The 14,130-nt window shown below is 32.7% G+C and overlaps 1 protein-coding gene across 2 annotated transcripts in view; it reads right to left on the bottom strand.

The window, feature by feature from the left end:
• Positions 1-14,130, bottom strand: part of CSMD1 (CUB and Sushi multiple domains 1) — a 2,563,917-nt gene that overhangs the window by 538,689 nt on the left and 2,011,098 nt on the right. For both annotated transcript variants that reach the window (XM_031949178.1, XM_031949179.1), the window contains exon 18: positions 396-584. In XM_031949178.1, coding sequence (XP_031805038.1) covers positions 396-584 — 189 coding nt within the window. The remainder of the gene's footprint in view (positions 1-395; positions 585-14,130) is intronic.

The following is a 14,130-nucleotide window of genomic DNA, read 5'->3' as shown; positions in this document are numbered from 1 at the left end:
TATTAAAGGGGAAACATAGTTAGGTTAACATGTGAAGCAAGACTTTTTGTTCACATGCTAAATAAATAAATGCTTACAGATATGTCATGGCAGAGTAGTTAGAGAATTGGGCATGAAACTCTGATAAGGAAGGTTCCAGTTCTGCCACTGAAACATACTGGCTATATGACTCTAGATAAAGCATAGTAGTCTAATTAGCTCTGACTGTAAGAGAAAGTACAAACCTGCTTTGGTAGAAGGAATTTCCTCAAATAAATGTTTCTTATATCAGTGAAATCACAGTTTCATCTCTATTCTTGTCCTTTTGCTTATTCTTTCAGAAACTTATATTAGATAAATTAATTTCTTTCTGTATTCTTCACTTTTTTGGGGAAAAGGGGATAGGCTTTACCTACCATCACAACTTGGCAATGCATGATTCCACTGATGGTTTCTTTCACATACAAGTGGCTCCTCATCACTTAATGTGTATCCTGGATCACAACTGAAAGTCACTGTAGACCTGATTCCAAAATTATTACCATGGCGATGACCATTCACAGGGATCCCTGGATCAAGGCAGGAATCTGACTCCAGTGTTACACCTAAAACAAACAAAAATTAATAAAATACTATAAGAAAGAGATACTAACCCCCCAATTTTTGGATCCATAAAAAATATGTCTAGGCCTCTCAAAGCTCTAGAAAAAAAATAGCTAAAAGTTACTTGTTCAAATATCATATTTTGCCAAAGACTCAATATTCTTGCTGGATTTACCTCATTAACTCAGCAAGGTGCATCATTGTGAAATATGACAGATTGTAAAAGAGACAGCTGAAGTCTTTAGAGAAAATTACTTAGAAGTTAGAGACTAAAGCATAAAGATAATTCTATTTCTTTTAGTCTCTTTCAAGTATGTCAAAACAGAAGCAACGAGTTCAGTTATGTTTTATGAACATGGTATTGCTGAAATGAACTACTCTGTTCTTTATAGACATGCTAATTATCTTTATTTTTGTTTAATTCATAGATTTCTACCAGGAATCATAAGATCTTGGATTTAGAATAGGAATTGACCTTAAAAGTCATTAAATCTATCTCCTTCATATTCAAAAATTATATTTTTGTCATATCTTTCTTATTTGATATTTGTTAGTAATATTTAGTAAACTAAATGCTGATGCTCCATATTTTGTGTAATTGATCAATCAACATTAATCAAGCTGTTCTGATATGCTTAGGCACTTTGCTAAATGTACTAGTCACTATTTTTAAAAATAGTGTTATTTTTGATTTTTCAAAAACCAGCATTCACAAAACATATACACTCAAAAAATTTCCTTTTATTCCTTTCAACTTTTATCAGTGATGACATTATTTGCATTAGTGAATGTGAAATTATAAAGTTTTTTAATTTATGAATTTATTGTATTTTCAATATGAAGCTTTTAATTCTTAATTTTGTTGTCCTTTCTCTTTCCCCTTGGGAAAAAATATATCAGAAAAAAAAACATGTAAAAGAAAAAAATTCAAAAAATTAAGATATTTCTGAAATAAATGTTTGTAATTCATTCATCAAGCAACTTTTATAAGCTAATATACTTACATAAAAGATACCATACAAAGTATAGAAGAAACAAAGAAAATACAAAACAGTTTCTTCCCTCAAGATGTTTACATTTTATTGTCAATTTTTATTAGGCATACACAATGTTCCTCTAAGGTTAGGATATATTCATGTTATATTGACAAAGCATCTAAAAATATGCCAATATGAGAGATATCTTATGCTATTGCATGGTGGTAAGAAATTGAGTGTCAAGTACAGGGAATACCTAGTACTATATTCTGCTTAGAATATAAAATGAAATGAAATAGGATGAAACGAAGTTAGAAGAAAGTAAATGACAGCCACACTGAGTATAATTTAAATTAACATGTGGGAGTCACTGGAATTTTTGAGCAGTAGACAAACATATGACAATTATAATAGTTGTAGTGAGCTTTTTTTATAGCACATGAAACTTTGCTAAGTACTTTACACATATTATTTCATTAGGTCCTCAAAACCCCATGAAATAGGAACTATTATTATTCAAATTTTAGAGATAATGAATCTAAAGTGAAAGAATTTAAGTGATTTGCCTCAGTTCATATAATTTCTTTTTTTTTTTTTTTCTTTTGCTGAGGCAGTTGGAGTTAAGTAACTTCCCAGGGTCACACAGCTAGCAAGTGGTAAGTGTCTGGGTCAGATTTGAACTCAGGTACTCCTGACTTCAAGGCTGGTGCTTTATCTACTATACCACCACTTAGCTGCCCTCAGTTCATATAATTCTGAAGCCTGTGAGGCAATATTCCAATTCATATCATCTTGTCCTGTTCTCTAGGAAGATGATCAGACATTTTTGTGAAAGATAGAGGGGAAAGGGAAAAAACAAAAATCTTGATGAAAAGAATTTAAGAAAGTTATTGCTAACTGGTTGTCAAATTAGTCTGTTTATAATTTACAAAGAGACTACTAAAATTTTTACAAGATAATGAATCCAATTTCAAGCAGCCAAATACAATAAGTTTCTGAAAGACTACTTTTTTTTTTTTTTTACTTTAATGCAGGATTTCTTAACAGAGTGCACCAACTCACAAATACAGATTTCATGTGGTGAATTTAAGAATCTATCACTACTGGTGGGTAGACTGAATGAATTTTGATGATGAAAAGAATTACATTTTTATTTTCATTAACTTCATTTATGAAATTAAAAAGAAATAGTAAGAGGTCTATGGACTTCAGTAGAATTCCAAATGGGCACAAAACAAAGTTAAGAATGTATACTTTAACATATGAGAGCCTACATAAACCATTCTAAAAAAAAGTGGAGATACCCAAACCATAACAGTCTAGAACATGATTCTCAATTCTAGGGTCCTTTTTTCATCTATTTATGGGTCTAGGAAGTAGACTTAAAAAGAGAAAGGAAGAAGTAGTATTTGTGAGAGAGGTAAAAAAGGGGAGGGGGAAAGTGGGAGGAAGGGAGAGAAAGAGAGAGAGGGAGAGGGAGGGAGGAAAAGACAGAGAGAGGCAGGGAGGAAAGGAAAAAGAAAGGAAGGGAGGGAGAATATGTATGTATGAGATAATAATGAAAATATTGGTGAGGAGTGGAGTTATCTTCCCTTCTATCAACACACACACACACAGAAGGGGCAAAGAAATACAGTGAAACTATGAATATACTTCAGATTAATAAGTATTCAACAAGTATTTACTAAGTACCCATTGGGCGCCAGGCACTAAGTTAGAGAATGAGAATACAAATAGAGAAAATAAAATAACTTAATAAATTTACATCCTATCAATTAGCCCCCATAGTGTTTTAACAATACTTAGTAAAAATAATAAATAATAGTGCTCTTTTTAGGAGACAAAATAGATGAATGAATCAAAGAAGAAGCACTTAGCTCTCTTACTATATGATAAATATTTTGCTTAAAAATATAAACATAAAATCCTGGTATTTGTTAAAAATGAGTATCTGAAAATCATGAACTGGATTATAAAATGATCATATGATCTAGTTCATACTCTACCAACAAAGCATGAATTTCAAGGCTTTTGCTTAATTGGCTAGCTTCACAACAGTCATCAAGAATCAAACATTTCAAGAACAAATATGTAAACAATATTTGTATGTATGCATGTGTATGTTTGTATATATCTCACCCCTAAAGTCTTAGCTCCAGCTCTTAGTATTGATGATTAATTGGAGGCAAGGGAGACCAAGCTTAAAGAGCTATATTTCCCTATTTTCTTTCTTGCAAAGATTTGCATGTGTTAATTCATCCTCCTTATATCAATTCCTTAATTCCTGTTTCCTCTTCTCCTTACAGTCTAATATTTCATGCACAAACTGGGGAAAAGAAAAGAAAAATTCATCTGTAATGTTGCATAGATTCCTGATGTAAAACTTATAAAAGGGAATAGGTAAATATATCCTAGGATAAATTGACTTAGACTGTTGTCTGAATTACTGGAGGGAAAAGATCTAATCTGATGTGATCACAGTTCTATTTGTATTTTGCTTGTGGGAGTAGATATACTTTTTAAATCCTTTTTTTGGTAGTCTTTATGTGTGTTTGTGTGTGTGTGTATGTTTGTGTGTGTGTTAATAATGAAGTCATCATGGGTAAAAATCTGAAACTTTGAAAATAAATGAAAATGATAATCATACCCAACTATTTTAAAATATAGCACAAATGAAAGTGGATTTTAAATATGTGGATAATTTTAAAAAATAAAATAAACAAATTTCTATCTTTAGAGTAGCGTATGTTTCATTGGCTATCATACAAAGAGATTGTGTCATGCTTTATAAAATATAGAGCAATAAAATGGAAAGCTAGAGTGGAATACTATATATTTTTCTTTCATTTTTTCTACTATTAGTTAACCCATTGTTGCTGAGAGCATCACCAGAGCTTCTAAAAGGAACTGATAAAAAAGAAATCTTCAAAACTGTTCCACTAAACATTCAGAAAATCCACTCCCTTCCAATTCATGAAGTTTATATTATCTGACTTGTCTTAAGGTGTTATTGAAGAATTAATTGCAAAAAACAATATTATTGTTCTTTTCACAATGTGACAAATATAAATATAAAGGAAATTTCAATATGTCTATGTAAGGGATAGATGAGAAGTATTCATTACTAAGTGAAACATAGATTGTTTATAGTCTCTGTGGGGCCTAAAGATAGATCAAGAAAGAACAATAAACATTATGTTTTAAAAACAAATGAGTTTGATAATTTAAGCTAAATAGGCAGGGTTTACTCTCAATAAAGATTGAATGGATGTGAAAATGAGTATTCCTCTATCTTCCTTTTTTGTGTCTATTGGTTCCCCACCATATGTATTCACTCACTTTCCTAGGGACCTACTGTTGTCCTGCTGCTTTTAATTTTTCAGTACCTTATCTTAGAAGAGTTATATACTATAATTTTTGCCAAACTCCCTTTCCCATCAGAATGTAATGATTCTATTTTGTTTCATCTGAGTCTACTTCACAGGATTACAAAATTTCAAAGTCAAAAAGCATGTTAAACAACATTTAGTACAACCAATTCCTGAAAAATGATGACATTCTTTGTAATCTAGATGTTTAAACAATGACTGAAAACTTCTAGTGAAGAAGAACCTGCCATTTCTAAAGGAGATGCATTTTATTTTTGCCTATCTCTAATCAACATGAAGTTGTGTTTTATATTGTTGTGCCATGGTTTCCTTTAATTGTCCTGCCTCAGTTTCTCTAAATTGTCTTCTCATTTTCCCTAAATTGTTCTCATTTCCTTGAATTGTTCTGCCTCAACCCCCCTAGTTGAACTCCCCCAACCCCCAACCACTAGGACTGATATGTCTTTGGAGTGGCTACTCTAAAGTTATAAACTGTAAATATATAATCCCAGATAAGAAAGAGTTCAGACATTCTGGCTCCTAACTACTCCCAGTTTATCAGAATTTATGGTCCTACTCCCAACCTGTCAGAACTGGATTGATGGTCTTTGGAAATTCCCACCATTTACCAATGCTCGGACTCCAACCCCTGCCTTTGTCTACCCTGATCACTTATAGCTATATATATATACGTATATATATATATATATATATATATATATATATATATCATTGGAATCTCATATTTGCTGCTGCTGTTGCTGCTGCTGCTGTTGAATACGTTGAGACATCAGCCCTGGGACCAAAATGGATCCTTTAGTCCCAGAAAATCTCTCCCTCTCAGAAATCCAAATAAAATATTAAAAACTCTCTAATCTCTATCTTGCCTCAGTTTCTGTGGCATTACAATATCAAACTTCAATTTACTTCTTTGGAATATTTACCATTGTTCCTAATTTTATCCTCAAAGGCCAAAGTACAATCTCTCCAGGGAATACCTTTTCAATATTTGAAAATAATTATCAAGTTCTCTCTACATCTTTCTTCTCCAACCTAAACAGGAATTAACTTCAACTGCTTTTCATATGACATGCTCTCAAGGTCTTTCATCTTCTTGCGATTTTCCCCCTCTACACTCTATAGGCTGCTAATATCTAATTCAAAAGGTGGCATTCAAAATTAAACAATACCTCACATGTTATCTAACCAGGCAACTACCAATTTCTTATTTCTGAAACCTAAAACTCTCACATCCTAAGGTCAAACTAGGTTTCTTGGCTGCCGTGTCACACTTTGAATCATACTGAACTTGTACTCCAATGAATAACTTCCAGATGAATTGCTATATAACCATGCCTGTTTTGCAATTTAAATGGATTTTAACTTAGTGTAAGATTTTTCATTTCCCCCTACTAAATTTCAGTTTAATGGATTCAATATTATAGCTTGCTAAAAATATTTTTAAATCTTGACTCTGTAATTCAGTGTGTTTTCTATTGCTCTGGGTCTATGTTTTTTTTAATAATCTGTATATTTGATAAACATGTGTTAACAATTTTGTCCAAGAGTCAGTTAGATGGCACAGTGAATGGAGCATCTGCCTGGAGTCAGGAGGATGTGAGTTCAAATCCACCCTCAAACACTTAACACTTATTTTATGACCCTATGCAAGTCAGTTAACCCAAATTGCCTCAGCCCCCCCCCCCCAAATTATCCACATTGTTGATAAACATATAAAGTAGGCCAGGGTCACTCTACCATAATCCTTTTTCTACATTCATATTGTCTATAAATTACTAATCATTTGGTTTAAGCACTCAACCAGTATTCAATCCACCTTTAATTTTATGTCTATATATTTATTTTTGTTTTGGTCCATAAAAATAGCATGAGAGGCTTTGTCAAATTCTAAGCACCAGGCAAGCTGCAGCAGTTGCTTGATCTATCAATACAGATACTCTGTCAGATAAAAAAATATAGTCTAGCATATCTAGTTATTCTTGATGAAATCATGCTGTTTTTTTGTTATTACTACTTTCTTTTCTAGATATTTACTACCACACCTTTAACAATGACAATCACAACAACAATAATGAATATCAATTAAGAATGTTAATTAGAATTTTCCTATAACTAAAGTCAAATTTGGTCTACATTTCACAAGCAACTTTCCTAAAAATGTGGTCAATCCTGCTCTAATTCTACAGTACTCTACGATCTTTGATGTCCCCAACAGTGCTTCAAAAACCTCATCTGCTAGTTCTTTTGCTGCCCAATTATATATTTCATTATCTAGATCTAGGTTCTTGAATTCATTAAGGGTAGTTCTTGAGACTCCTTGAATTTCTTGGTTTTCTTTGAAATAAAGGATATTTGATGGATTGATACAATAGGTTAACTCAAATTAATGTATAATAGAGAATACTTACCATAGAGGATACAATCATTCACCTAACAAATATTTATTAAGGAACTGCTTTGTTCAATGCTAGGCACCAGGAATTCAAAAATGAAAAAAAAAAAAAATGATACAGGCCTTGCTTGGAGGGGATAATAATCTACTCCTGAAGAAATAATTTAATTTTGTTTATGCATATTCTAATAGTGATATCAGTGCTTTAACTCAAAAGAATCCATTTCAAATTTTGACAAAAATAACAATAACCAAAAACACTGCTTTTCAGATATTTGTGAGACTAAGCATTATGGGATATCATGATATCCATCCCTCATTTCAGGAATGCCTTTCTAATACTCTAAAGGCGAAATCCTTTCTGTTAATAAGGAATACTTTCTGTGTCAAACTTAATGTTTGTCACTGGATACTACTTCTCTCAGGGAAGGGAATTATGGCTATTTTGTTTTGTGGAGGTTCTGAAACAGCAAGAGCCTCAGATAACATGAATATTACTCAACATTGCTCCTCAATACAATAACCCAATCATGATACAAGAGGAGAGAGATCCTGTTTTCTAAAACACATGTACACTAAAACTAAACTGATTCTTCTATCCTCAATCTGTCTTTCTGGACAATATACTTGCCATGTCTCTCAGTCTTAGTTTTGAAGAGGGAATAAAAAAAGCACCTATTTTATAGGATTGCTTTGAGATACAAATGAGATTATGTCATTAATTGTTTTGTAAACATTAAAGTACTCTATAAAAACCAAGCTACTTTTAGAGGTTAGATAAATAACAGAAATGGATCTGGAGTCAGCAAGATCTGAGTTTAAATATGGCCTCAAACATTTAGTAGCTTTGAGACACCAGCTCCATTCCCACTATTTAGAGGTACCAATTTCAGGTAAATAGAATAGGAAAAGTGTTAATGGTGCCATCCTTCTTTCCATTCACCTATTTCCTACTAGAACATATAAATGAATATATTGTTAACATCTTTTTCTATCTGAGCCTCATTTCTTCCAGCATACTGACAATATAGGCTATCTTCAATATTGTTCTACCTCTATATCTTTTATACATTCATATCTACCACCCAATCAAAATCCTGGTAGCTTTTTTTTAAAGACACCCTGCCATTCCTCTTGTTTCCTTAATGTGTTTGGTATCTGACTCATATTTTTCTCTCCTCAACTCTTGCCTTATGTTTATGAACTTCAATATACAAGTGGACTCTCCCACAAAATTCCCAACTACTCAGCTTTTCATTTTTTTAAAGATCATTGAGCTCATTGTTATAGCACAATAATATTCCATCACAATCATATATTACACCTTGTAATTTTTGTAAAAAATGTCTGTGATTTCCAGTGTGATTCTTGTAAAAATTTGTCATACCTCCTCAAAATTCCAACTTTACCACTGCACAGAAACTACTCTCTCCAAATTTGTAATCTAGGAATCATTATCTCACTATCTCTCATTCTCACCCATTCCCCATTCCTCCCCCCCCCATTCCTCCCCCCCCCATCCAATCTATTGCCAAGACCTGCCAATTGTACCTTTGGGACTTCTTTAGAATATTGTTCCCTTTTTTTCTCTGACACTTTCAGGTCTTCATCATCTCATTTGTCTACTATTGCAGTAATCTGCTAGTGGGACTGTCTGACTCAAGTTTCTCCACCCCCAATTCATATTTCACACAGCCACTAACGTAATTTTTCTAAAGTATAGGTCAGATCATATCATTTTAGTCTTTCCCTCATAAATCCCCCCTCTACTACATGAATCTGAATCTCCTTCTTCTATTTAATGAGTTATACAGCCATGGACAAGTCATTTATCTCTTTGATTTCAATTTAATTTAAATGGAGATCTTAAAGAAAAAAGAAGGAATCATCAAATGAGCAATATTTTTGAGAAGAAAACAAAGTATGGGTTGAAATAAAAAGGATTAGCAAGGGGCCTTAATCTCTACAATCAAATACAAAATGTTTTGTTTGGCATTCAAAGCTCTTCATAACAATTCTTCTGTACCTTTCCAAACTTCTAAAATCTTATTCCATATCATATTCTCTTTGATACAGTGACATTAACTTCCTGGATGTTCCACAAACAAGATACTTCATCTTTCAACTGTCTGTATTTATTTATTTTTTTTTGGCTGTCCCCCATGCTTGCAAGTTTGTCTTTTCTCATCTTGGTCTGCTGGCTTCCTGGACTTCACTTAGGTTCCAGATAAAATTCCAGCTTTTACTGAAAACTTTGCTTACCCTCTTTAAATTTTAGTGTCTTCCCTATGTTAATCATGCTGTATTTATCCTATGTTGTATATAGCTTACTTTGTAAACATTTGTTTGCATATTGTTTCTCCCTTTAGAATGTAAGACCCTGGAGGGCAGAGACTAGGGGGGTTTTGGTTTGTTTGGTTTTGTTTTTTGCTTCTTTTTAATCTGAGCCCTTTGTATCTGGTACATAGTAGGCTAACATAATAAAAGTACAGGAAAGTAAATAATGTTTTCTTTCCTAATTTAATATCTCTATACTATGCAGGGGTAGTGTATTGGGAGGAGTAAAAGATTATGGAAAAAATAATTTCCAAAAAGAATACTTCCATCTAAAATTAAGGATTTGAGAGCATTGAAAGAGTTCTTGCTTTGAAGTTAGGAAATCTGGTTCAGATCCCACCTCTGTCATATACTTTCTATTAGACTTAAGGCAAATAATTTCACCTCTATGGGTTATTTATATAAAATGAAATAGGCTTCTGAGGTTCCTTAGAGCTTCCAGTCTATAACTTATCCTCCCCCCACCTTTTAATTTTTTGGTCTCAGCAAAAAGCAAAACTAAATCTAATATAATGAACTTTAAAAAAAAAAAGATTTACAGATTACAGGTTTGAAAATGTTCTATTATATAAAAACACAACAAAGCACAAAATAAACAGAAATAAAATTTCTCAATTATTTCCACTTTAAAATCAATTTAAGCAACATAATACTCTGAAATATAAGTAGTGGGTTTTTTTGGGGAGTTTTAAAATAATTTCAATACTATTTTTGTTTTGAAAATTTCAACATCATTTATAAATTTTATCCATGTAGATCTTGTAATACCATCTAAACTGCTGGAGACATGCTTTATCTCTACAGCTTCTAAGTATCTTTAATATTTATTCAGGGCAAGATGCCCATAATTAGAGAATCTGGGGCAGAAGACTGCTTGAATGATTGACCCAATGGATCCAGTCAACCAAACAAAAGCAATTTAGGCTCATTTCACAAGCTAAAGTACAAGTACTCTATTTCAAATTTAGGCACATCAATCTAATGCAGTGAGGTATGCCCAATTTAATACTAATTGGGGGGGAGAGCAAATTTAGATTTCCCTAGATACTTTTCTCTCTTCTCTATCTGCTTTTATATATTAAAAAATGTTTCTAAGGCAGAAAACAACTCAAAGCACTTATCAGGTCAGTTACTCTAGCATAAATAAAATGAAAAAAAATTAAAAGAACGTCATCAGCCAGTACTATTAACAATTCATATTGATTTAAGGATTTGCTTAAACAGTGGATAGATTGCTTTCTCTCTCTTTTGTCTACCTGATCACAGTTGGCTTGTCATTAGGAACTCTAGGACCATGAAAGACAAAAATAACATCAATAGAAATCATTTTACTACTTGTTAGGAATTCTAGTATAACAACATTAAGTTATTGACTCTTTTGTAAATTTCAGGGTACTATAGTTAATTCCAAATCAAAATCCATATTTTCACATTTTCACTTTATTCTCTTTCCCATTCTTGCCTTTCACTTTGTCAGCGGGGGGAAAAAAAAAACAAAAAAAAAACTTCTTAATATTTTAAACAGATCAAAGATGGAATAGATTGCCTTGAGAGATGGTGTTTTTTCTCCTCTCTTTGGAGATCTTCAACTAGAAACTAGAAAAACACTCATTGGAGATACTATAATACCTTTTCAAGCATTATTTTAATTAGATGGTTACTTGAGGCTCTTTTCAACTCTCAAAATCTATGATTATAAAAATTAAGTTTTCACTTAAAAGGGAGATTGTTATATCTCTTTTGAGCTGACAAATTTCTTCTGTCCTTTTCTGTAACTTTTTCCCATATCCTTTTTCTATCCCTTCCTTCTTTACTTCTTTCATTCATTCACTTTTTTTTTATTTTAGCTTATTAGGATACTACTTTTTAAATGTGATACAAATTAGAATATGATAAATATATAAGAAGTGCAAAGTGCTGGAATTCAGATAGAGCACTTCAAATGGTGTCAAGTAGGACTTAATTTAGGGAATGATATTCATAATGAATCAATGAAAAGGTAGAGTGGCAACAAAGAGAGATGAGAGGTGGAGGAATGGAATTTTAAATCTAGAGAATATAGTGAACAAAAAAATGGAGTCTAGTTAAATTTAGGATAAATTCACCATCAGAGGGCTATTGGTATCATTCAGTTATGTCTGACTCTTTGGAGTTTGGGTTTTTTCTCTACAAAGATGTTGAAATGGTTTTGGAATAGGCCCAAGCAGGACCTACCTTTGTTCTTTCCTGCATGGACAGCTAATTGCAGGAAGCAGAAAAACAAGATGCTGTTGTCCACTCAGCCAGGTATAAGAAGCTTGGCTCATGCTAAAAGTTTGAAGATCTGCCCCCCACCCCCCAGCCCCTCCAACCTTTTGAATCCCTACCAGAAGATAAAGAGGTACTTCCATGAGAGGAGACAACCATTCTTATAAATCAAGGTCCTCAGACCAACTGGTCTTTGGATGCTGCTTTGTTATGTTCTGTTTTTAAGATAATAAAGCCTCTTCCTTTGAAAAAAGAATTTGGGTTTCTTGATAATTCTTATTTAGAACCTGCTCTCCTCTTACATTTAATTGGAAATCTGAGAGGGCAGAGTTAAGGACAGATCCCTTCATCTCTCCCTTCTTCTGGACTCCTTTCTCCGGGAATCATTTTGAATTCAGCCTCTCATCAGGACTAATAAATCCCTACCCTTCCTTCTTGTTTCCTGTCTTTCCCCTTCCCATGTTTTTCCTTTGCCTTTGGAGCCTTTCTGAGGGAACCCTGCTTCAGGAATGATTGGGTAGCACCAGTTGAGGTCTTGAACCATGTGCTGTCTGCTTTCCTACATATCAGGATACCTCATTTGCAACACAACTTGCAATTTGGATACTAAAGACCTAGTAGTAAAATCAGAGATGGGACAGGGAACCTCCATTCCCCTGACTCCCTTTAGGATGTCTTCTTGAGCATTAGAACAAATTTGAAGAGCAGGATCTGAGGAAAAAGCATATGGTTTTCTTTTGTAATACTGCCAGACCCTGATACAATCCAGAAATCAGGAATAGTGGCTTGAATATGGATCTTTGGATATTTTGGAGTTTGGAATACAATACCAGTAAATAATCAGAAAAGGTTGGTGTTGTTGCTTGTCCCTTATTCTCAAAGTGGACCATGATATTAGGGAGGTGATGCCATGACATGCAATGAACTGGATTTATGTGAGAGAGAGTTGTGAAAAGCTGAAATAGGAACGAGATTTTGGAAAGGTCTTGATTTGGGAAAGATTTTTTGTGAATTTTGGGAATTTTAAATTTGGGAAGATTAATCTTCTAGGGAGCTTCTAAGAATAATTGTATAAACACATTTAGTGGAATAGTGATGGGGATGTGTGACAACATGTACAAGATTCTTAAAAATGTAAAATATATTGCACACTAGAATTAAGTTTCTGGGAAAAAAGGAACACCTCTCATACTCTGCCTCCTCCCAAATGATGAATAACCAAATGATTCTCATAGTGCCTTGTAAATATATAATGTAAATTTCTTAGCTCATTTATCCTAATAAGAAAATTTTCTAGTTTATTATTTATCATACCTGAACTTTGAAGCCTTTCCTGATTTTGTGTATGTATATGTGAACATTAACAAATGTGTGAATATATATTCTTATTGTATATGTAAATTATATATTATTGCTTTATGTGTGTATTCATGTCTCCCTCTTTAAATTACAAGCTCTTTGAGAGTAAAGATTGTTCCATTCTTTGTTTTTCTTCCCTGTACACATTATAAGTGCTTAATAAATACTTGCTGATTAATAGATTAGCATTAAATAGGACTTTTCTAATTCTATTTAGATAACTATTCTAGCAAAATTTCAAATGACATAATCATCTCATCAATAAATTTCATGGGATAAAAAATTGAATCCATTAAAAGTTATACATTAGGACCCTCACAGTCTATTTACATTATGGCAGGTTTTAAAGTTCTATCTACATAAATGAAAAAGATCATTTAAAACAAAAAAGAGGAAAGTTTAATATATTATTCTTATACTCAACAAATGTCTGTTTATAAATTCACGTCCACAGGGCAAACAGTATAGCAAAATGACATGTTTACTATAACGAATAAAGTGATGAATTTGGGTGGCAAGTGCTTGATTCAAATGTCATTCCTGATACTTACTGGCTGTGTGATTATAGACAAGTCATAACTTCCTTGACTCTCACTTTTGTTATCTATAAAAAGAGAAAGTTTGACCCAATGCCTTCTAATATCTCTCCTTGTTCTAAATCAATGAGGCAGCTAAATGGTGCCAGAATTTAATTCAGAAAGAACTGAGTTTGAATTTTTCATATATTTACAAATATTTTTATTCTGGGACAAGTCATTCAACTTCTATTTGGCTCAGTTTCTTATCTGTAAATTGGAGATGATAAGAGCAACTTTCGTTGAGTCATTTTTCAGTCACATTTGACTCT

This window comes from Sarcophilus harrisii, chromosome 2 (assembly GCF_902635505.1).
Source record: "Sarcophilus harrisii chromosome 2, mSarHar1.11, whole genome shotgun sequence".
Lineage (NCBI taxonomy): Eukaryota > Metazoa > Chordata > Mammalia > Dasyuromorphia > Dasyuridae > Sarcophilus > Sarcophilus harrisii.
Note: the sequence above shows the minus strand (reverse complement) of the source record. Positions and strands in the feature narration are given on the sequence as shown.